At 41.0% G+C, this 24,677-nt stretch overlaps 1 protein-coding gene across 1 annotated transcript in view; it reads right to left on the bottom strand.

Annotated features, from left to right (window-relative positions):
- Positions 1–24,677, bottom strand: part of DOCK4 (dedicator of cytokinesis 4) — a 405,568-nt gene that overhangs the window by 18,435 nt on the left and 362,456 nt on the right. The window contains exons 36-42 of the mRNA XM_045511159.2: positions 20,777–20,925; positions 18,959–19,045; positions 17,058–17,162; positions 11,602–11,743; positions 10,060–10,226; positions 7,296–7,382; positions 171–347 (exon numbers count right to left, since the gene is read on the bottom strand). Of these exons, the coding sequence (XP_045367115.2) occupies positions 171–347; positions 7,296–7,382; positions 10,060–10,226; positions 11,602–11,743; positions 17,058–17,162; positions 18,959–19,045; positions 20,777–20,925 (914 nt within the window). The remainder of the gene's footprint in view (positions 1–170; positions 348–7,295; positions 7,383–10,059; positions 10,227–11,601; positions 11,744–17,057; positions 17,163–18,958; positions 19,046–20,776; positions 20,926–24,677) is intronic.

Genomic DNA, 24,677 nt, shown 5'->3' with positions numbered 1-24,677 from the left:
GTGTGCATCACAAATGACTGTATGTTTGCTCTATTTAACAAAGAAATCTGTTTGTGTTCATTGTAGTGCTATGTTAACAGGCCAGTATGTGTGCATATTCTGAAAAAGGATTTCTGAAACCTTAAGAAATCACATCTGAAAACTTGCAGACAATAATACCTAATCCTCACCTCTTGATACCTGGAAACTCCACCATTAACCGCAGCATCTATAACTCCATTCAGGCACATGGTCAGGGGATTAATATTCTGCATCTGTCTTGTCTGACACTGACTAATCAGAGTCTTCAGCTGCTGATTCTTATTTTCCAATACTTCAATTGCATTTTCCAGAGGACTCATTTCTACCTGAGAACAAATGAGCATAAATATATAATGGATTGTGTGACATTCAAGAGGAAAGACAAAGTAGATTATCCATGTTCCGAATTATCTGTGCTCCTCCTTGGCTCCCATCACTGTTTCCACCAGGGGCCATCCAACAGAATAGACAAGGATGTGGAAGACAAATTAGCTGTTCATTAGAGAGGTCTGGAAAGAGAAGGTGATTATATTTATTGGTTGAAATGTGGAATCAGCAACCATCAATTATATACTCACCCTGCAACAATCAATTTAATCCCTGAGAGAAAATTCAAGCATTTTAGGTCTTTTAAAACTTGTTTTTCTTCTCTTTTGAAGGGCTAAGTATTCAGGGGCCCTGCATATTATTAGCACCTTTCTAGATGCTTGCTTAATGCAGAGTACCCAGGAGATGCAAAGACGCATTTACAGATCCTCTGATATCAAGGAGATTTCAGCCCAGTTGGGAAGATGGGTCATACGCCCATATGGACCCCAGATGCATACAGAACAGTACCATAAGGTGGCACAGGATGGCACACAGTTGGGAGTTACAGAAAATAAGATAATCATATATGCCACAGGGTCTATTTGATGAAGGAGAGCCAAAGAGAATAATAATGACTTAAAAATTCTGGGTCGTATGAGAGACCTAATCGTGAAAATGAGGAAAGCGCTCTTCATATGTACAGCACTGTGACTGTCAGTGTCATTGACATTCTCTTTGAAGAGAAGGTCTGCCAAGCTCTCAGCTGTCCAGGAATTCAAGCTTACAATAAGCACATTTAAATATTGGTTCTTTCAGTTAAGGAAACAAATTAAGAGTTTTTCAAGGTGACTTAGATTATCTTAAACCAACACTGAAAAGTACTAGAATAATCTATGTCAAAATTCAGAATGTACATTCATCAAAAAACACTATAAAAGGGATGGAAAGATAAGCCAGAAGTAGAAGATATTTGTAATATGTAAAACCATCAAACAGCCGATGTCCCAGCGTAGTCAATAGAGTTCTCTTTATTCTGGACATAGAGAGAATAAAGAACTCTAACAAACCATAAAGAAAAAGGCAATCAACCCAATTAAAAATGAACAAAAGACTCAGGCACTCTACAAAGGAAGAAACCCAAATGACCAGTCAACATAGGAAAAGGGGTTGAACTTCATTTGTGATCAAAGAAGTGGAAAGCAATACCACCATGACCTACTATCAAGCACTCACCAGAATGGCAAAAACAAGTATGACGATAGCAAATGAGAGTGAGAATGTGAGCAAGTGAAGCTCTCAGTTCCTGCTGCTAGAAGTTCAAATTGGTTCAATCACTTTGGAAAACAGTTTGGCATTATTTATTATATTTTATAATCCAGCAAGTCTACTCCTCGACATCTATTTGAGGAAAAGTAGAGAAGGAGATGTGCATATATGTGCATCAGAAAACATGTACAGAAATGTTCATCATCATCTCCAAAATCCATGTCCATCAACAGTAGAATGCATAAGCATACTGTAGTATGTGGATACAGTGGACTATTATACAGCAATGAAAACAAACAAGTTATGTATGAGAACATGGACTAATACAACAGATGCGAGTTATAGTAGAATACACACAGTATGACATGGTTATATGGGCATGCCTCATTTTGTTGTGCTTTGCTTTACTGTGCTTCACAGATACTGTGCTTTTTACAAATTGAAGGTTTGTCACAACCCTCCACTAAGTCCATTAGTGCCGTTTTTGAAACAGCATTTGCTCACATCATATCTCTGTGTCACATTTTGGCAAATTTTGCAATATTTCAAACTTTTTCATTATTATATTTGTTATGATGATCTGTGATCGGTGATCCTCGATGTTACTCGTCATTGTTTTGGCATTTTTTAAGCAATAAAGTAATTAAGGTATCTACACTGTTTTTTAGACATAATGCTACTACACACAATATACTATAGTATCATGTCAACATCACTTTTATATGCACTGGGGAACTAACAGATCTGTGGGACTTGCTTTATTGTGGTGGTCTGGAACTGAACCCACAACATCCCTGAGGTATGCCTGTATAAAGTTCAAACCCAGGCAAAACTATACTGACTTGTTTAAGGAGGCATCTGAAGGTAATAAACGAAGCACAGGAATGGATACCATAAAAGTTAGGATAAGGGAGTCGTAATTGGGAAAGGATGCACAGGAGGCCCACAAGATACTACTGGCAATGTTCTGTTTCTTTACCTGAATGGTGGTAAACAGGTTTTTATTTTCCAATTATTTAGGACATTAAACTTTTGTTTTATGATCACAAAAGCTAAATCATAAAGAAGAAGTCTGAGAGCTCTGATGAACTGAAAGTTAAAAAGTGAACAAAACATCTTAGAAACAGAAAGCAGAACAGTGGTTGCCAGGCTCTGGGGGGAGGGAGGAAGGGAAATTATTAGTTAATGGATATTACACAGCAACGTGCATATAGTTAATAATACTGTCCTAAACCATTTTAAAATGTAAAGATGGTAACTTTTGTGTATTTTTGACTATAATTATAAAAAAAGAAAGTCATACCTTTAAAATTCAAATGCTATTAATATGAAGAAAATTTTAAAAAGTAAATCAAATAAAATACAATAAACACAGGCAAAAGACAAATAACAGCTTGGGAATATACTTCCAAGGTTTTTTTCCAGATGAATTATCAATATATCTCAAATACTGAAGAAAACTAGACAAAGAATAGGAATCAGTACATTCACACACGCACACACGAGTAAATAAATATATAAAAACATATCATCTTCAACAAATGCCAAAAAACCCTACTATAATCATTTTTGAGCTAGTATTTGGAAGGATTAAAATAATATACAACACCCAGTGTTGGAGGGGATGCTGGGGAAGTGGCTATTCCCAAGGACAGTTACCTCCTCCAGACACGGCAGAAACTGACACACACCACTGCTGATCCATGAATCAAAGGTTGCACTGTGGACCCTCTGAGAGCTCAATTCACTTCTTATTCTAAAGACATGGTCAAAGAAGTGTGCAAAGAATGATGTGTAAAGATGTTCATCAAGGAATTATTTTCCTTTGGTCCCAGACTGTGATCTTTAAATACTGTTTACGACTAAACAGAATTGGAGTCATTGGGGAAATGGTTGCTTTCTGGTCTGGGGCAGGATTGCACAGGTGACCCTGGTCTACCTAGTCATACCAGAAAGCGAGGAAGGCCTTAAAGCAGCTGGCTTGTGGTCCACTCAGTCTCTTTACTGGAGGGATGTCCTTGGGGAACAGAAGAGAAAGCAGGTGACCTCGTCTTATCTCCTTGTTAATCGAAACTTCAAATTAAATTAGACAGACCAACTGCTAGGGGGAAGAGATGGTATCTATGGAATGCTCTTAGCAGGAGGTCTCTGGCTAAAGGACTGCTTATACTAAATAAACCCAGAGTCCGTAAGGCATGCTTCCCTGGAGAAGGTCCCTGAGAAGTCTGACAACTCCCTGGGGAACAAAATGGAATGTGTCACAGTATATTTCATACTTCAAATGTGCCCCCTGTATGAGGAACTCTGTGAGCTTTATTTAGAGACTCCAACTATTAGACCAGATTATTACTATTGATTAGGGGAAGAAGGACCTGGAAGACAAGGCTTGAGGTCTCAGCTGTCTCCCTGCTTCATTGGAGCCTCTTGATTGCCTTAAAATTATTAGTAAAGCTCGATGCTGACTCCTATGCCTGATTTGACAACCGGTCCTATGTGTTAGCTCAGTGCCAAAGACAGCTTGGAAACTGCCAAAAAGACTGAGGACCCAATCTGAAGAGACTCCCAATGGGCAAAACGGAACAACTGAAAATTAGGAAGAATAATAACTGCAGTGGATTGAAACAAACCAAATACATTTAAATCCATGAGTTACTATTGGTACTAAAAACAAAACCAACCCAACAAAAACCTCTCCAATCACTTTCAAAGGATGTTGTTAGGGAGCCAAATTATTTTGAAAACTAGAAAATAAAGGAAAGAAACAGAGCATTATCCTTCTTTCCTAGACCTCAGGGTAATCAGATAGTTGATGAGGGGATGTTTCTCTTTAGAGAAGTATTCCAATCAATAAAGAAAGAATGATAAAATATCACCATTTGTAACCCCTAACAGGCTGGATAGGAGCAATGATCATCACTGGCTGCCAACCAGAGCATATAACACCACCTATCAAGTATTCATGCAAAAAATAATAAAAAATAAAATAACAACATCTTATCAAGCTTCTAGATCTAACCACCAATATAAAAAAAAAAAGGAACAAAGAAACACGCTAAATGATCCCACTGATTCGCAGTCTGCAAAATTCAGACTTAAGGGAACACTTCAGGGTAGACAACCTAGTTTCTTTAACAAAAAAAAAACTGCAAGAAAAAAAAAAGTAATTCGGGGGGACCTTACAGATCAAATGGGGTCTAGGAGGTATTTCAACCAATTGCATTGTATGGCCCTTGCTTGGGTCCAGATTCAAACAAGAAATGCAAAACCAAATGAAAACCTATAAAATAAAGACTCAGAGAAGTGTGAGTGGACTGGATATTTTGTGATCAAGAAATCACTGTTAAAATTTTTAGATGCAATAATGGTATCGAGGTTATGTTTTCTGTTAACATACAGACTAAAATCTTACACAGATGAAATATGATGTCTGAGATTTACTTCAAAATAAACCAGTGGGAAAGGGAATGCAGAGAGGTGTAGAGGAAACAAAATTGGCCTTTTGGATAGTTGCTGAAGTAAAATGATGGGTAAACCAGGTTCATTATATCTTTTCTCTATTTTTATACGATATAACTTTAGTTTGAAAAGGACACTGGCGGCTGTGTACAGAAGGCAGCAGGGGGAGGGCAGAAAGGCAGAAGCAGGTGACCCCTTAGGTGACTACTGCAGAAATCAGGCACTAGATGGCGCTATCAGCATGGAGGTGACGAGTGGCTGGATTCTGGGCAATTCTGAAAGCAGAGCTGCACACTTTTCTGATAGTTATGATGTGGGGTGTGGTAATACTGGCATTATCTTTAGCTGGAGTTTTAAAAAGTATTATTTATACATTCTTTTAACAGCTTTTTCATCTTGTTTAAAAGTTTTTAAATAAGCTTATTTTTAATCAAAAAAAATATTGTTTTGAAAACAGTAAAAACAACTCCTGAGGAAGCAGTAGTTCAAAGGCATTATCATCTTTGAAAGAACAGGATAATACATTCTGGGTGACAACTCAGAGGACCAAGCCCACAAGCTCATCTGAAATCTTTGGTGCCAGATGTCTCAGAATTCAGAATTTTTCAGATTTTAGAAAGGTAATATAGGGCACATATATTAGGTAATCCTCAAGCAGGGTCCGGGGAAGTTCCCTTTAATCAAATGCATTAATATTTCTGTAGTACAGCATATAAATAGTCATATAAGTGAGATACAGATCATAAATAGGTCCTAGGTAAGATCAGGTTAGGTTTATTGCCAACTGAATTTTGGAGCCAAACATATGAAAAACTCTTTTGGTACCAAACATATGAAAAACTTTTGGTATTCAGAATCTTCTAGGTTTTGGCCTGGTGCACAAGGAATTTCAATTCAGTGTGGCATGTATGTATTAAGTACCTACTATGTGCCCTGATCTTCAGGACCTTCTGCAGTAGGAATTAAAGCAGTAAACCAACAACTTTAATAGAAGGTGGGGAACATGCCACGCAGTGGGAACAAGAGAAAGACAGGAGGCTGTCAGAAGTGGGCTGTGTTTAGGGAACAAAACAGCCCAGTTTGACTTGTTCTGTTTGATAGAATATAAGACTGCATATTCTAATAAGGGAGGCAGCCTACGTTTGAAAGGTTGTGTTTAGTAATGCCCCTTTAATCATTAGCAGCATGCTACTTTTTATTATCGGGTGTGTGTGTGTGTGTGTGTGTGTGTGTGTGTGTGTGTGTGTGTGTGTGTCTGTGTGTATGATTTCCAAAGTTAGGAACGTTGGTGAGACTTCACAGAATTTACCACTCTGGGTAGTAAGCAGCTGAGAAGGCTCTCTGAATCATCAGTGCAGCATGGATGACTAAGAACATTTCTGTGGGCTGGGCCCATGCCATTCAGCAGGAAGCAAAACAATAAGACTTTCTGAACACAGCTTTCAGCGGCCTCTCCTCTTCCACGGAAGCCATGGGCTTTGTGGACCTTTGATTCAGACCTGACAAGAATGCAACCACACTGATGGGGTCTGCTGAACTGAGTTCCATTTGTTAAGGGAGCTGTTTGCATTTTTTTGGCCCTGTCAAATGAAAATGCCATTACATCCGTAGTGTGATAGAACAGGGTAAGCTCAGGGTGGTGTCAGTGCTTGGAGAGATTTCAGGGAGGACAAGCCACTGGTGGAAGATAATTTGGGAAGGAAGTGCTCCTGTAAGGTTGGGAGGGATGCACATAACTGGCAACAGAGTCAGAAAACTCTGGGTTACAGTCTCTCCTTTTTTTCAGTATCTTGCTATGGGACCTCTGGCAAAGGCTTTTAACCTCTTGTCAAAACTTGTGAAAATGGGGATAAAAACACATACCTTGTAGCTCTGATATGTTGATGAAATAAGATAACGTGGGTAAGTCTCCCACGGGCCTGGCACGGGCTAAGCAGTGAAGGTCACAGAGGGAGAGTAGTTAGGAGAGCTGGAATTCCAGTTCTTCTAACTCAAGGGCCAGAGTCATGTACAGGCGCCATCAGAGCTATTTTTGAGGACTCCTTCTGGCCGGCTGAGCTGGGTCCACAATAACGTTCCCCTTCCAGCTTTGGTCCTAACAGCCAGTATCACAAACATGCACTAACTTACTTATGAGTGCTTCCAGGGACTTCGAGTCCAAAGCAGAAGCAACGAATACATGGCCTGACCACAGGTGAGCAGCTGTGACAAGAAAGGACTTCAGAATAAGCTCGCATCCTTACCACTTCACGCTTCTCCACCTCAAACCAGCGGGAAATTCCAGGTAAACTCTGCACCAGGTATAACGATGTTCTCTCCACCCAGAGACTCTGCGAATTACAAAACAAATTAAGTCCCCAAGTTACCCTTCCTCCTAGTTACTGAGCTATGACTAACGTTTGCCATTCCATGTGATCAAGCTTTCGTTTTCTGTCAGCTTGTCTTGAGTATCCCTTCCAGCACCTCGGCAATTCCTTTGCACTCAGGAAGCTATCACCGTAAGACATGCTGAAGCTTATGTTAATTCTACTGTATATCACCTGGAACTTTTTTCTGTGTAGAATAAATGGTCTAGTCCAGGTAGCAAGCTTAAAAATACAGAAACAGGCCATTGCCTTATTTTCTTTACTGTTTCTCTGAATTTCTAATTTAAACCTTCTCCACTCCTCAAGGGGTCTAGCTATTTTTGTCTGGAAGGGGTACTAGTGTCAGCCAGTCCACAAGGGATTAGAGTAACAGAATCCTCAAGGAGGAAAGAGTTTTTGGAATCACACAGCCTGACCTTCCTATTCTAAAGATGACAACACTTAGCCTCCAAGAGGCACTGTGACCTGCTCAAAGCCACGTTCTCATCCTCTGCAGAGCTGGCCCTAGAACCCCTGCCCCAGAACTTCCGACTTCTCCATTGCCTCAGCCACTGTGCCACACTCTCTTGTGTGGATCTGCACTGCTGTAACCCAGGAGGAGCTGTACTTAGGAGCTGGGGCTCCCTCTGGCCAGGATGAGCAACCCCATGACATGAGCACCCCGTTTCAGAAGAGCTGTGGTGGATGACAAGTTTCTCTTTTGTCAACTGGGCTTCTGCACCTCTGCCTCATGTCTCTTATTTATACCCAGTGTAGCCCCACGTGGATAATACACTTTACAGAATTCCTAAGAGTGCCACCAATTCAACAACAACAAATGGATTTCTTTGCACCAGCCAAGCTATACTGAGGTGAACAGAACAGAGGCCCTGGGGTAGAAGCCCCACGTGTTCTGCTGGTGTCAGGGAGGTGAGCAGAGGCAGGAATGCTCCAGGTGCTGAGGGAAAACAGAGGAGAAAGCAGGCAGGCACGCTATCCCTGTGGGAGGAGGACGGCGCTTCTCAGAGGAGGTGACATGTGAGCGGAATTTTGAAGAGTGAGTAGGAGTTTGCCAGGCGTTGAGCGGGGGAAGCAGCGCAGGCAGCAGCCGGCGCGGAGCCGCGAGAGGCTGATGAAAGGGCAAGAGATGAAGGGAAAAGTCTGGTAATGCTGGAGCGGATGGGGGTGGGTGAGTGGGCTGTGGTGGAGACGAGGCTTCTGGAAGGGCAGTTTGAAGCCAGGTGCTGAGGGCTCTGAGCAGAGGAATAAAGAGCCAGATTTATATTTACGGGAATTGCCACACCATTGATAAATATTTAAAGTGATGGCCAAGAGGACACATGGTGCAGCAGCGAAAGCAATGGAGGTGTCAGAGGGAGCAGGTTCTGGCACAGCGTCTGGGGTCATCAGAATGTGACTCTGGGCAAGTCACCTGCCTGACTCTGGTGGATCTTTGACTTTTTATTCACCAGAAACAATTGCAATGAAAACTCTATCATAAACTAATGATCTTTAATTGGCTTTGGAAGGCAAAAAAGAAAAACATAAGTGTCACAACGGGTTAGAAAACGATCGTGGATCTTGTCAGTAACATCTCAGTGCTGTCTTCCAACGGTCTCCTGGCCTCCATACTTAACCCGTCACATCACAACTCCTTCCCAGAGGACTGTGCTTTGCTCAGTCCCACCACAACACTGCGAAACTATCGCTGCCTCCCCTTCTGATCACTTGGCTATGAGTAATTCCTGGACTCACTGCTGGGAGCGCTGGGAACTGATGCTTATGGAGGGGTGGCAAGGTGAGTTCACATCACACAATCAACTACTGACAGTGTTAGGACGACGTTTCCCAGCTTCCAGAGAGACTATCCGTGATGAAAGAAGCTAACCTAAGCCAGTTCACCCACAACCATGCGTTTGTTTTACATTATTTAGGGGGAGAATACTGACTAACTGGGGCTCTACTGGTCTCACTTGTCACTGTTATCAAGAAAAGAACAGATTATAATTTGCCTGTGGAAACATCTGGCCCCTGTGAGAAACCTTTTCCTTTCTGGGTGAGAGAGAATTAGCAAGGCACACTCTAATTACTGAGGATGGTGAACTCAACACACACACAGAGTCTATGTTCGCTTTTACTCTGGGTCCTCTCAGAAGTTCTAATTACACAACATTCTAACCAGAAAATGTGGCAAAAGACAGAACAGAACTTTCCCACCGTGCCAGTGTCTACCCAGCTGTTCTGTCCCAGAATCCCCTGTTCATTAATGCCCTTTAATCACGGCAGTCTCCAGTCTCTGAGAATAAATATCCTCAGGTTCCCACAGCTGGTTCAACATGAATGAAAGAGAGGACTGAGCTGCACCATGAGATCTCAAAAACTGGACTGACGACCAGACCACTGGCATTAGCTGTGTCATAAAATGCAGGGCTTCTTCTAAGACCCACTGAGTCAGCATTCCTGGGCTGAGAACTCTGCTTGGTTACAAAGCACCTCATGACACCTGCATACACAGAACAGTTTGAAAACAACTAGACTAAATGATTTCTGGTCCCTTCTGGTTCTGTCACTTGACTCTATTCTGAGTAAACATTTATCAAGTGTCTGGCCCCATGGAGCTTACAGTCTAAGGAAACTGTGTATCCTAAGAACTGCCCATTACCTTGAATTCATTCTCTTTGTCTTTTGTGCCTTTGTGAAATGGTCTGTCGTAGCGGAATTTCCAGATGTGGTTCACTTTGTAGAAACTTTTGATGTTGTCCGGAACACCCTCTCTCTGCAGGACCTCCTGGCTCTCCGGAATGGGAGTCACGGCATATATCTGCAAATCTAGGATTAAAGAGTCAAGGAGGGAACCTGACTGGGCAAACTCCATGGAAGTCTGGCTTAGGCTGAGCTGTGGCAGAGAAGAGGGTGGGTAACCATCTGGTGTTTCTATCTGGGGCAAAGTCATTTTAAAAACTGCTAACAAGGTACCAAGAACTTGGTTCATAGCAAACCACTTCTCAAACTATGGTCTTGAAGTAGTTTTATGTAGGTGATTCTGACAAAGTATCAGTTTGAAACTTCTATGAAGTGTGAATTTATTTATCATTGAATTTTTTTTTTTTGGTGGGGATGGGTGGGAATGGCTTGAACCTTGGGTATTCCAGAACTGTATTAATTTTAATGCTTTTTCTTGAGACACTGTTATCTTTAGTCCCTGCATGGGCGTTTTTAAATGTATTTGTTTGTTTGTAAAATAATATGAAGATACTCATGCAACCAAAGACAGTAACCAGCACTGTCAGTAACTGATAAGCCCCTTGTCTCCAGCCTTTCGACATGTGTGGTATCCACTCTCCTCAGTCTTGTACTGATAAGCAGAGTGTTTAGTTATAGTTGCTGTTTTAAAAAATTACATTAAAGGGGTATCAGTTTTACTTGTATAGTTACCTTTTTCTTTTCTCATTTGAAGAAGGATAGCAAAGTCTTTTGCCTTATGTAATTTCTTGCTTCTGTTTGCAAGTTTTTTTACGTTTTAAGTTTCTACTGTGAAATGGCATCCATAATTTTCACTGGGCATTTCTAGTCTTCTTTAAGACCATCAGATTCAGGAAGAGACAGAGGGATTGAGAAAGCAGGGCTGGGGTGAGTTCCCTTTGTCTCGAATGCCTGTGTAATTTCAGTCAAGTTGTTCATGTTTAGACATTGGGAGAGCCAATTACACAGCAATTATTAACGGCTGTCCAAGATGCCACGGCTAAGAATCCCTGAAAGACACTGAGGCACCTCTCTCTCTCTTCTATCCTGACTAAAAATATTAAAGAAGAAAGGAGGTAAATGATAATGTGCCAGTAAACATAATGCTGTCATTTCCTTGAACTGAAGTAGTTTCTACAGCGTATGTCAAAGGAAGAAAATTATTCTATGGGAAATCACTAAAAAGGAGCTTTAAAAGCAGAGAGACATAAAAGTTTTAAATAAAAGGGAAAAAAATTCTTTAACAGAATCCTTAAGGGGTTTCTTTTCAACTGACATCATGTTAATAACTAGCATAATTCTGTTTGGAAGGAGCTAAGGTAAAATTAACACGATGAGAATGAGGGAGAGTGAGAACAGGGCTCTTGAAAGGAGGCCAGTGGCTGAACCACCTGCATGAAAATGCCCTGAGCTAAAGGCCAGTTGGATGGAACTGGACTCCAGCCCTTCTAGGTGTGGATACACTGCGCTTCCGCCTGGAAGATGGTCTCGTCGGGCTGGTTGGCGTGCTGCATGGCGATGGCGTGGGGGAACTCGTTTAGCATTCTCTGCTGGAAGGCCTCCAGCCTCTCGTAGTCGTGCCCTCGACACACAAACTCCTTATTCTGGAGGTGAAATTGGAAAAAAATATTAGGACCATATAATTGAGTGCATTAATTACAGAGAGAAGCTGAAAATTGACTCTGGTAGCAACTAAGCACTATGCCCAACACCAACAGACTACAGCCAAAGAAAGACACTAGAACTGTCTAAAAAATCTGCCCACATATTAAAAATGTAGGGTAAAGATCATGAGCTTCACTCTTAAATATCATATAATATCATTTATGTATGGAATCTAAAAAAAGAGACAAACTTATTTACAAAAGAGAAATAGACTCAGACAGAAAACAAAGATGGTTACCAAAGGGGAGAGGGTGGGGGGTATAAATTAGGAGTTTAGGATTATCAGATACAAACTATATATATATAAAACAGATAAACAACAAGGTCTTACTGTATAGCACAGGGAACTATATTCAACATCATGTAATAACTAACAATGAAAAAGAATATATGCATAACTAAATTACTATGCTGTACACCAGAAATTTATACAACACTGTAAATCAACTATACTTCAATGAAAAAAAAGAGTTATTACAAGAAATTGAATATGAACTATGCTATAGGGTAGATCCTTATTGTTCATTTTATATATAGTAATGTGTATCTATAATGGAAAAGAATCTGACAAAAAAATTTGTATGTATATGTAGAACTGAATCACTTTGCTGCACACCTGAAACTAACATTGTAAATCAACTACACTTCAATAAAAAATAAAATAAAATAAAATAAAATAAAATAAAAAGAATTTCTAAAATCTCTACTGTTTTAATGAGTCCCAGTAGCCCGCCTCACTCTTCCGGGTTCGCCCGCATGAGGTGCAAAGGAGGCTCTGGTTCTCAGAGCACTGAAGGACAAAACAAAGCCATTAGGTTCCCTGTAAAGGCTTGTGAACACATGTGTTACCAGTGATTTTTATAAACTGGGTATCAAAGTTGAATGGATAAATTCTCAATCTGGAAGAAAAGAAAGTAAAAGCAGTCTCTAAAAATACATCTTATTGCATTCTCCCTATACAGGCCACAGAGATCAGCCTTGGCACCTCACTCCTAGGTCCTTCCCTGGAAAGGAAGAGTGAGCCCACCTGCACCCAGCTCTCAGTGGGGCTGGCACAGGGCGCTTCCCCGCCGTCAGCAACTCAGCTCAGCCTCCTGTAGCCAGGAATTCTGCTCACCGGCCAAAGCTAAAATTTAGGACGTTTAAGGCCTTGCTAAATGTTGGACAAATTTTTGTCTGCTTTTTGTTTTGCTTTTATAAAATGTCAAAACATTCTGTGGGTCAGGCCTCTCTCTCATTCAGGTAAAAATGATGAAGGTCATCCTTGGTGGAGGCTACAGAGCTGGAAAGATGGGCATGTGTCTAAAAAGTACCTTAATGATCGGGTTAGATATGAAGAAACTTCTTCTGACAGTTGAATGATAATGAAATCACAACTGCTGAGCACGGTCATTGACTGGCACTCTGCACAGACCTCATTTAACCCAAATACATTTGAGAGGTTGTCTCTTGCTCCCTCATTTTATAACTGGGACCTGAGGATCAAGATCATTACGTACTTTGTCCTTGTGACTGGATTCAAGCTCAGGTCTGAGTCCACAGCTCAGTTCTGAGCATGGCCTGGTATGTCCTGGAAAAACTCCTAGGAGCGACCAAGGCTGAGAAAGGCTGTGGGATAACGTGGTCCGAAGATCTTTAAAAGAGAGTGGTTCAGGGTCTGGGAGTTCAGGCCAAAGGGTCTCAGCTCTGTGAGGTTTCTGTGATTGAGTAAAACACCCCGAGGAAGAACTCTGGGCCAAAGTGAGGAAGTCAGAAACCTCCCAAGGGCAGGGTTGCAGCCAAGAAGCAGCAGCTGCAGGCAAGCAGGGGAAACGGCAGCAGGACTGGGCTCTGAGAACCTGCCCTGGTTCCCCACAACCTCTAAACCAGTCATGATCCTCTGAAAAAAAACAAGCTATGACAGACTCCCGAGAAATCAGGACCCTGAAACAATCCTGTATTTAACACTTTCTTGATAGAAGTCATACCTTCTGATGCTGTATTACTTGTTTAATTTTACTCCAAAGATAATAAATTTGATTGATAAGACAATATATACCTCCCTGCATATGACAGAAGTCCCAAAATAAATATCTGAATACTCAAAAAACTGAAACAGCTTTAAAGCAATGCTTATAGGCCACAACAGTTTGTCAGATCAGGGGAGTTACTCTAAGTGTATAGTCATTCAGTGGCATTAAGAATTTTCTAATATCTTGCTTTTTTTTTTTTTTTTTACTATCAATGCTTTTTTAAAAATATACACAGCTTTATTGAGATACAGTTCACATACCATATAATTCACCCTTTTGAAGTATGCAATTCAGTTGTTTTTAGTATATTCACAGAGTTGTGCAATTATCAACACTTCCTAATTTCAGAATATTTTCATTACTTCAAAAAGAAACTCAGGCCTGTTGGCAATCACTCTCTAGTTCTCTCTCCCCTCAGCCCCTGGCAACCACTACCATACTTCCTGTTTCTGTGGATTTGCCCATTCTGGACATTTCATAGAAATGGAATCATAGAACATGTGGTCTTTTGAGACTGGCTTCTTTTACTTAACGTAATATTCTCAAGGTTCATTCATTTGATAGCATTTATCAGTACTTCATTCCCTTCTTATTGCTGAATATTCCGTTGTACAGATATACCATATTTTGTTTCCCCAGTCATCAGTGGATGGACATGTGGGCTGCTTCCCCTTTTTGGCAACTGTGAATAATGCTGCTATGATCGCTTGGACATGTTTTTGTGTGGACCTATACTTCTAATTCTCTTGATTACATATACTTAGGAGTGGAATTGCTGGGTCATATTTGTTAAGATTTAATTTTTTTTATTATCTTTTTTTTTTTAAAGGAAATACATACCTGTGGTATAAAAAAAGTCCAAGGAGTACAGGACATACAATAAAAAGTAAATCTCTCCCACCCTTGACCTCAGTCATTCTCCTCAGACAGATCATTATTCAGAGATATTCTATGCACATAAAACATTGTTATAAAGAACCTATTTTTCATGAGGGTAAAACCATTTAGATCATACAATTACATAAACGTATTCATTTCTTTGAGCTTTAAACATTAGCTGGAAATCGATAAAACGATGAAAGGAAATTTTTAAGGTTGATATTGGTTTGTTTTTAAATCAAAGAACAGACTAAAATTTGATTTCCTAAGAAAAGGTCTAGCGCCATGACTTGGAAGGGTGCAGTGCTCTTTAGAAACCAATAGAGGGCGACCCTTCTCTTTCATTTTGAAGGAAATGCCATTTATACCTAGAAAAGCTGTTTCTAAAAGGACAATGATACAGACATTGATTTATTCTAATTGACTCTCCAACAAAATTAATTTTATCAGCTGATGCAGCTTTCTAGTCTGTTAAATTCCCTTTATAATTATGGCTCCTAAACTACTTCCGATTTTAAAAACCACTTTACAGTCTAGTTAACTCTAACTGCACGTGCTAGACAGGTGTCCAGGGTACTGCATGATATACTTGCCGGCTGAATTCAGATTTTGATCAATCAAGGCTACCATATGACTTTTATGGGCTACTTTCTCCATAAAGATATTTAAAATCATATTGTATGACCGATTTGGTATAAAAATAAATATATCAATAATAATCTAATGTATAACATGCGTTATAATGTATTATGACATTTTCTTCTAACTCTAAAAGTTCACCTTTTAATTCTGACTTTTAAGAGAAATTAAAACAGTTTTGTGGGCCATCTAAAAATACAGTCTCTACACACTGCACCTGCTGTGCATAACGGGTCAGGTAGCCCTGCGAATGATATGGGAGAAAACGTAACCTTTGTATGACCTTGAGCTGAGAGAGGAAGGGGCCTGCTGCAGCAGAGTCATGTCTGGACGCTCCCGTGGGGTCTCCAGCCCTCGAGGCTGCTCACAGCTCTAGAATGCCCACCCTTCCCCCAGAACCTGGGCCCGGGCCATGTGCACTCTGCAGGGGGTGGCTGAGGACAGCCCAGGACCAGCATGTCCATTTCCAAATGCAGTCTTTCAAATTCAGCAAGTGTTCTGAATTTGCCATTATTTGTGATTTGGAATTAAGCTTTCGTCTGTCTTTACGCAGGTCCAACTGTGGAGTCAACATTGTGACCACACACGTCATGTGGACTCTCTTTTAATCCAACAAGGAGATTTTACTTAAGTCTGCATGATGCTCAATATACAGTCATTTCAATTAATGATGACTGATTTGTTGTTTGAATGTTCTATGTAATAATAAATGAATCTCTGCCTATGGTGTTTAGATGTTTATACATCTAATACATATATGTAAAGTATATATATATAAAGTATAAAACCTTTATTCTGAAAAGTTAATGATTATTAAAGAAACAATGAAGTCAAATCTTTCTCCTCTCTCTTCTCCTTCGAGTACCCCCAACCTATATATATTCATATGTGCTGACAGTTAAAGTGAGATACTTAGGGCAACATAAATACCAAAATATGTGTATATTGCATTTAAAGTTTGTAGTGAATCACTCAGTGTTACAAATTATCCCAGACAGTTCTCTGTAGCTGCTTGGAGAGGTGCACGTCCTCTCCCATCCAATGCTTCGTGCCAGTCAGTCGAAGTAGGATGTTACATGTTGAGGTCTTACATAAGTGTTTGATATATAAGATACTACTTGGCACAATGTGAACAATGATAAGAATGGAGTCAAATATTTCATTATCTAGTCAGTAGCCTGAAATGTCTGGAAATTTTTCCTTTGTAGAAATAGTTTATACTAGCGAGAAATTGGATCTCTCTGCTGGGTGACATTTATCTTTTCACAAAACCAGCTAGGCCCAACAATGCTCTTCATGTGGTTCTGGAGATAGAGTTTCCACAGGATGTGACACTGTCATGTTTTCTGTAGTCTGCAACTCTCAGGCCCCGTGACATCTGCCATTTTTCTCTAACGCTAACTCTATGGAAATTGAAGAGTGAACAGAAGAGGGAATATCAACGATACAAAGGAAACAACTATGATTACCAAAGATTTCTCAGAAAGTATGGGAAGCTTAGAAACTTAGGGAGAAAACTTAAACGATTGTTTAAAATCTTGGGAAATTATTCAAACCAAGACATTCTCAATTAGTATGGTGTTTGCCAACTAAAAAGTCAAAAGAAAATCTCATGATGTTATTGCCCGTCTTAAAAGGATAAAATGCCATTAAAATCTTAGTTTTCTTGATTGGGATATCTATATTGGCAATGTGAAAGCAAATTAAATAGTGTATCACTTACTCGTAAGAAAAATGGAAATTTTTTCCCATAAAATCCAACTCTGAAGAACTCTGGTTCAAGACGTTGCTGGTCCATAATTTTGTCGTACAAAGAGGCTTCCATCATCTAGGAGAGCAGAGGAGAGGTTTTAGTCATTTTCTCTCACCTTTTAGCTCCATCCCTTTATGGAAGAGGATATTTCTTCCACACACAGGAGAACATCTTAGTTCCATTTGCAGAAAAGGTCTGACTCCCTTTCTGTGCTTTCAGACAGGGATCAGCAAACTTACTCTGCAAATGGTCACAGAATAAACATGTTAGGCCCTGCAGGCCACGTGGTCCTCGTTACAACTACTCAATTGTGCGAGGCCCAGAGGCTGTGGTTTCCTGACCTCTGCTTTAAGGGCTTGAGTATATTATTATATGTTCTCACTGAAAACAATGATTTCTATGCACACAGTCTATCGAGGAAGTATTTTCTTCGTAATCCAATAAAAATTAACATGAACTCTCAGGGGCAAAACCTTTCTGGAGAATTCTTGTGCCAGATGTACACACTTGCGGATTCAGTTCTCCTGGGTCAGGGTAATTTGGGACATTTGGAAAGGTGTAACCTTGTATAGGCTGGACAGGGGTAAACCCAAACCAAACCAAACCAAAGGGGGCCCACAGCGCAAAGTGCTGTCTGGGCTGAACGTGCTTCAGTGTGTCTTTGACAACGTTGGAACCATCAAGTACATAAAGCTTAAGGTTTCCCATTCACCGTATTATCTCCCCCAGGGTTTCCAAAGACTAATATTGCACTTGAATACTTTCCCCCTCCCCCAGTAACAGCACCTAAAAGAGCAGTGGGCACGAAGTGTAATGCTCTGGGTTTATAAAAATCTCAGTGCCTACGGCACCCAAGGGCTCTCATGGGTAAACACTGTAACCTCGTTTCTGTGGGAGGGACGGGAAGCCAAGAGAAGCACAGCAACGTGTTCACATAAGACCACAGGGCCTGCCAGAGCCAGCACGATGGACTGAAGTTAAAACAAGGTTTTTCCTCCTTGGTTTTCACGTCAGGAGAAATATCGATGATCTGCTGACATGAAATACTACGCCAAGAGCACAGGGCCAGTGCCTGTCGGCTGAGTAAGTTACTTGTGGTGGAAGGGATTTTGAGCTGTTAAAGGTTTATGATGTCGTCTCTTAATTTGTTACCTCAGAATTAAAAGGCAACATCATAATTTTTTTTTAATGTATAAAAGCTGATGCCCCTGTTTTAGAAACCCTGAAGAGCTCAAGCACTACAAGATGACACAAAATGTTCATGTTTTAAAGAATGAGGACTTGGATGGACCAGAGGGACTTGCTTGACCCTGAAAGAAAAGAAGGCATAAAACATTTGGTTCAGGGACACAGAACATGAAACTCCATGGGCTCTGGGGTACAAAGGCCTTGGTTGAAGTTTGGCAAAGAAAAACATTTCGAACCTACAAAGATTTGACAGCTCTAGAAGTTAGCCCCCAAATATTTAAAAGTGGGTCAGCTAGCCATTCCCACTCTTTCATTGTGCAGATGTGGGGACTAAGGATGGCATACTGTTACAGAGATTTGTGTACAAGTGGCAAACTCTTCAGTGTGGAGATTTTCCTCAACATAGTAAAAGTATTAACCTTGGGTTAAATTTTTTTATTTCAGATGTCGTGTTTAGACTAGATCAAAGGCTCGCTTTTTGTGTACTAATCAGAAGCATCACACAGGTCCACACGCTACTTCTCTGTATAAACAGAGGTGTACGCTTCAGAGGAAAGGCATCCTTAAAAAGCTTTCTAGAAGACATAGCAAGAAATTAACAAAGATAATTTCACAGCGCCAGACTGGAAGGCTAATCAAAAAAGGACTCCATAACCCGATTAGAATGCACCCCGGCACCTTACCCTCATCTTGCTCAGGTTTCTGTAATCATAGTAACTCTCGTATTGCTCTGCAATCTTCTGGCACAAGATGATGCCATTCTCCCAACACTGCAGACAAGCGAAGGACAGAAACGTCAATGATCTCGTCATGTTTGCTAACTTCCACCCAGAGGTCAGGAGGTGACTGCTTTCATATGATCAAGCCTTACTTCTTAACCCTTATAACCCACCCTTAACAGTACCGTTGCAACATGAAGCATGAAAGCAGCATGTGATTAAAATGTAAATTATTAAAAATCTTCAGAGAGTTGGAAATGATGACCCACCACAAGCCATTAACATATGGTGCAAAAACAACATCTTCTTGTGTCATTTCAGAATTATCTTCTTGAAATAGGAGCAGTTTCACAATGGCCAGAGATGAATAAATAGGCCTCCAGAGCTGGGGTGGGGGGGAACTGCCACTGACCCCGAAGGCCCCATGATCCACAACTGGACACTGGGTTCCTTATTTGGCCCAAGTGCACTTGTAAATTGTGAGGGTCTGACCCAGATGGTTACTCTCAGCAGAAAAGCAAAAATCTCTTGATCTAACTCAGGTGTTGGCAAATTATTTCACCAGACAGTAAATACTTAGGCTTTGTGGGCCATATGGCCTTTGTCACAACTACTCAACTGCCGTTAAATCATGGAAACAGCCGTGGACACACATGAGCTTGGCTGTGTTCCAACAAAACTTTAATCTATAGACAATAAAATGTGAATTTCAAGTTAATTTTCACATGTCAAATACTCTTCTTCTTTTGATTTCCTTCAACCATTTAAAAATGTAGAAGTGTTCTTAGATTGTGGGCTGAATGGAAACAGGCGGGGGGGGGGTGTCATGTGACCCATGGCCCATAGTCTCCAACCCCTGATCCAGCACAGACTCCTGGGATTGGGCCCATAGATGCAACCAGAGGTTCAGTAACAGCTTATCCTGCAGGTGGAAACTTGACTGCAGGAGGGCACAGAGGCATTTCCTTGCTGTTAATGTAACAAACGGTATCAGTATAGTTATATAAATAATAGAGGAGGATGGGAAAAAAGCAATTCCTTTGCATCAAATTTTTAGGTGTACCAATTATGTTTGGTAAAAGAATGACAGCCACTGGTTGTATTTTAATTTCCTGTTTAACCTTGGCACTTTGGAAGATATCTTTAAATCTAAGATGCGTATCACTAAAGCATCCAAGTGTTCAAATCAACTGGGGTCAGATTCACAATTTTCTTTCTAAGAGTACTGCAAACCCTTGAAGATGGAGAAGGGTATGAGTGTGGGGTGGGATGTACTGAATTGCTTTATCAGCTTCAGTGAGGTTTTTCAACACACCAAGGCAGCTCTAAGATGGGATGCCATAAAAGTCTTTAAACAAATTGAGTTTCATTTATTTTACCTTAAAAAAAACAAGTAGACTAGGGCAGAATACTACACGCCAATTTGGGGAGGTGAGTGACGTGTGACAATGGTTTTTCAGATAATAAAATGCCAGGGTGTCGACACCTCTAGATCAGTGTTTCTCAAAGTGGAGTCCAATGTTCAGACACATTGGAATTTCCTGGAGCCCTTGTTAAAATCACAGAATCCCCTGCTGCAAGCCAGACCTACTTCTCAGAATGTCTAGGAGTAGGGCCTGGGAGTCTGAATTTCAAAAGACTCCTGGGGTTCCATAATGCACATTGCAATTTGAGGAGGCCTGCTTGAAGAGGGGGCCATCGGTGAACGAGAAATAAAAGAAGTATGACACCGACACAGTCACTGTGGGAGCCGCCACGGGTGGCAGGGGCTGGGGCGCACACCTTGCCTCTGTCAAAGTTCTGGATGATGGTGAGGTGCAGGTGCTCCTTGCGCTGCCATTCCGTCTGCATGGGGTAGGTCAGGAACTCCCGCAGGGGCCGGTCAGACCATTCCAGCAGCTCATCGTATAACAGGAGAGTGTACGCCGCCTCTGAAAGCCAAGGGGAAAGGCGGTCATTGAGAAAGGGCCCCAACGACCTCCCCTCAAAAGGGGCCGGTTTGGGACAAACTGGAGAAAATACGATTTTCTGAATTTCATGATACTGAAGAAAAAAATGTCCAGAAGAGATGCAACAGAAGGTTAAGGAATGATGATTTCCCCTGGAACCTGGAATTATCAGACGTGTGCATTTAATCTTTTAGTTCTCTGTTCTGTTCTTCTCTCTTTCCCTCCCTCTCCCTCTTTCTCCTACAATGCTCACATGCTCCTGGCATAGTAATGTTTAAGGATATCTTCGGTAGCTGGTTCAAAGAGGTAAGGGAGACACGCTTGTTTGCTAGGGAAGTTCATTGGTAAATAAATCCCTTGGGGTGGGACTATGGGCATCTTCCAAAGGGCATGCTTATTAGGAAACAAACAAACAAAAAAAATGAGAGCTAAATCCTTCTGGATAATGGAAAGCTGAAAAAGGTGAAACCGGTGTGTGTATTGGGTGGTGTGTGTGTGTGTGAGAGAGAGAGAGAGTGAGAGAGCACAAACTGAGTGGGCTGTGTGATTACGGCCCCCTGGTTGGCCCCACAAAACATCAGTAGTGGCTATTGAAGTCATGCCCTGTTGGGTACGGGTAGGATTTCTCGGAGAAATATGTAAAGAGATGATAATCTGCAGGTGCACGTGGACATGGTGACCTGTCGGCTTAAGCATAGTTGACAGGTAGTGTATTTAATAGAGTACTTGCCATTCTTAGGCCTCTTCTTTTCCTGAACCATAAATATGGACAAATAGGTCCAGAAGAGGAACCAGAATTTACTGTTAGTGATGAAGGACCAAGATAATTTTTTTCCTGTCACACTGTAAGAGCCATCTCATTTACTAAATTGAATAAAATGAATGAAACCTTGTGTTTTTAATCCATTTAACTACCATCCCTATACGTGTCTCAAAAGACACAGTAGTAGCTTTTAACACAATAGCAATAAATGGTAATTCCTTTTCTTCAATTATTTGCTTTAAGGGTAATTACATATAATGTTCTGAAGTAACATGCTGGGTGCTGGGACTATGACTGGCCATCTCCATGTATGAAATAGAGTTGTGATAAGAAACGCCTGAATCTCTATTCCTTTTCTCCTGCGGAAGTCCCTTAAGGCACCGGCTCTGGCCTTTCTTTCCCTCTTTAATTACCTCTGGTGAGCTCAATCCTCTAGCTTCACTGATTGTTGCAGAAGCTTTCATCACCCACCAGCAGTCTCCCATCCCCCGGCATTCAGTCTGTGCACTGTTACCAAGATGACCTTCCTCCACTGCACATGATCGTGTTGCTCCCCTGATTAAAACTAGCCAATGACTCTCAGTAGCCGACAGAACAAATTTAGACTCCCTGATGTGACAGGGAAGTCTGCCCATGACCTGGCCCCTCCACTTACTACAGGTAAGAGCAGCCTGCCACTGTCTCTCCTAAGAAGCCTCCAGCCCCTTGACTCCATCATCACCTTTTGCTGGAAAAACAAAAACAAAAACAAGATGCATCCTGACCAAGAGGCAGATGCCCAACAGGGACAGAGGTGCCTTCTGCTCCACAAGCCCTGGACAAACTGTTTCTCGTGGTGAGATGGACAGAGAGAATATACGCTAAAGGGTGTCAGTTAATCAGCGGACACAGAAACAGAGCTGAATCGCCACAATGCCGGTTGCCATGGAAGTCTGCTCTAGACAGGAGAAGGATGATGGTGTAGTTAGTAATCAGATCATCAGAGCTGTGCTGTATTTGAACAGCCTTCTAGTTTTCTCTGAGATCTCCTAATCTTTAATTCCTCACATATCCTCATAATGCCAGACACCTAAGAAAACCCCATGTGTGTCTTTGTTCTCCATCCATTCTTTGCTCCTGCCATTGGAACAAACTATGGTTCCCCTCACTCCCCTGACACCCAGGGCCCTTCATAATCTGTTCCTTCAAGCCTTTCCCCTTTAGCTGCTGAATAACTCCTACTTTCTCTTAATGACACAGCTCAGGAATGATCATCTTCGTTTCTTAAATGTCTTCTGTCTCTCTAAGTATTCAAAAAAAAAAAAAAATCCTTGAGACAAACCATGTGACAGTGAAAAGGAGGAGGGGTGGACTGAGGGAATTCCTTCCCCCAGCTGAAGCTTGCAACTGCCCACAGGGAGGGGCTGAGAAGCAATGAAGGCCAAACTCACAGGGACAGAAAGTAGAAGGGTGGTTGCCAGGGGCTCTGGGAGGGGGTAATGGGAAGTTCTTGTTTAATGAGTACAGGGTGAAAAAGTTCTGGAGTCAGATGGTGGTGATGGGTCACTGAATGCCACTGAACTCTACACTCAAAACTGGGGAAGATGGTGGATTTCATGTTATGTATGGTTAGCCACAATAAAAAAAAAATGAAGATAAAGGGGAACAAGGAAAGGTTTCTAGTTCCTAAACTGCTTTCCAGATCATGCTTGCCCTGGGAAGGTCCAGGGTTCGGCTGGAAGGTCAAGTGCGGATAAGCTGCCCCTGGGAAGTGTGGGAAAAACAAGTAAGCATTGGTGGGCCATCAGAGGAAGCTGACAAATGACTGGTGACACGGGAAAGGTGTGACAACAAATTACACCTGCTTCAGAATTTGATCTAGGAAAATGAAGATGTGTATCTGGGCTAAACAGTGTGTGTATAGAGGAGACTGTAAAAAAACTTTCATTAAAGGAAAACATATATACTTTAGAGGCATGAACAGACTACTGAGGTTTGAACACATTAGCAAATTGTAGATGTTTTATTACAACATGCTGTATATTCATTCTTCTACATCTTTAGAAGACAGTATCATATTGAAAAGAGAATGTCCAAAATTTTCAACAGACAATGTTTAAAAGTGTTGATAATTTTGAACCAAAGGCATCATCACATAATTAAAAACAGGCCATCTCATTCCATTATTGTGAGAGGTATACAGTGAGGACACCAATATGCAAAAAGAAATAACGCAGGAGACAAGTAGCGACAAATCAGGCAACAGAGGGCCCTGTCCTGAAAGGCTGGAAAGGGTTAAGCCACTTAAACAGAATCCTATACAGATAGAAAAGTTTTCCCATCAACTTCACTTTCTCCAAGGACACACCAAAATGAGGACAGAAGAGAAATGAGTAAAATGTTATATGGGAAAAAAACTTCTTATGACTTTGGGGAACATAAAAACTGCAAGCTGAGTAAACAAATTAAAGAAAAAAGATTTACCCGTTTCCAAAATATAATCAGACAGAATTGGACTTTCAGAAAAACAAAAATATAACTGTTACATATCTGCAAGAGCTTGTCCTTACTTCCCTCTCTCATTTCTTTTTCTTTTACGGGCTTTAAAATAAGTCTACTAGGTTTTTTTTGAAGATAGACAAACTAGGTTCACCATTTCTCTCAAAAATTGGCTACAGACTCCTTTAAAATTACCACTTAAACTCTGAGACAACAGAGTCAGCTCAAAAATCTTGGTTTATTTAATCAAAACTATCAGCACATCTGTGTGAAGAGATACTGGGGCTTCCTTAGAGACTGAGAAATTACTAATATTAAAGGAGTCGAGTGCTAAAATTTAATTGAGGGCATTCATTTGTGATGCATTTATTTAAATCTCACATTGCTGGGCACTAGTCTAAGAACTGAGAAGACTTAAGAAGAAAACATCATCTCTGTCTTCAAAGAACTTACCCTTTAAAGATCTCTCTATCCACTTATCTATCCACCTGTC

The sequence above is a fragment of the Camelus bactrianus genome, chromosome 7 (assembly GCF_048773025.1).
Source record: "Camelus bactrianus isolate YW-2024 breed Bactrian camel chromosome 7, ASM4877302v1, whole genome shotgun sequence".
NCBI classification, from domain to species: domain Eukaryota; kingdom Metazoa; phylum Chordata; class Mammalia; order Artiodactyla; family Camelidae; genus Camelus; species Camelus bactrianus.
This window is presented reverse-complemented; position numbering and strand designations above follow the sequence as displayed.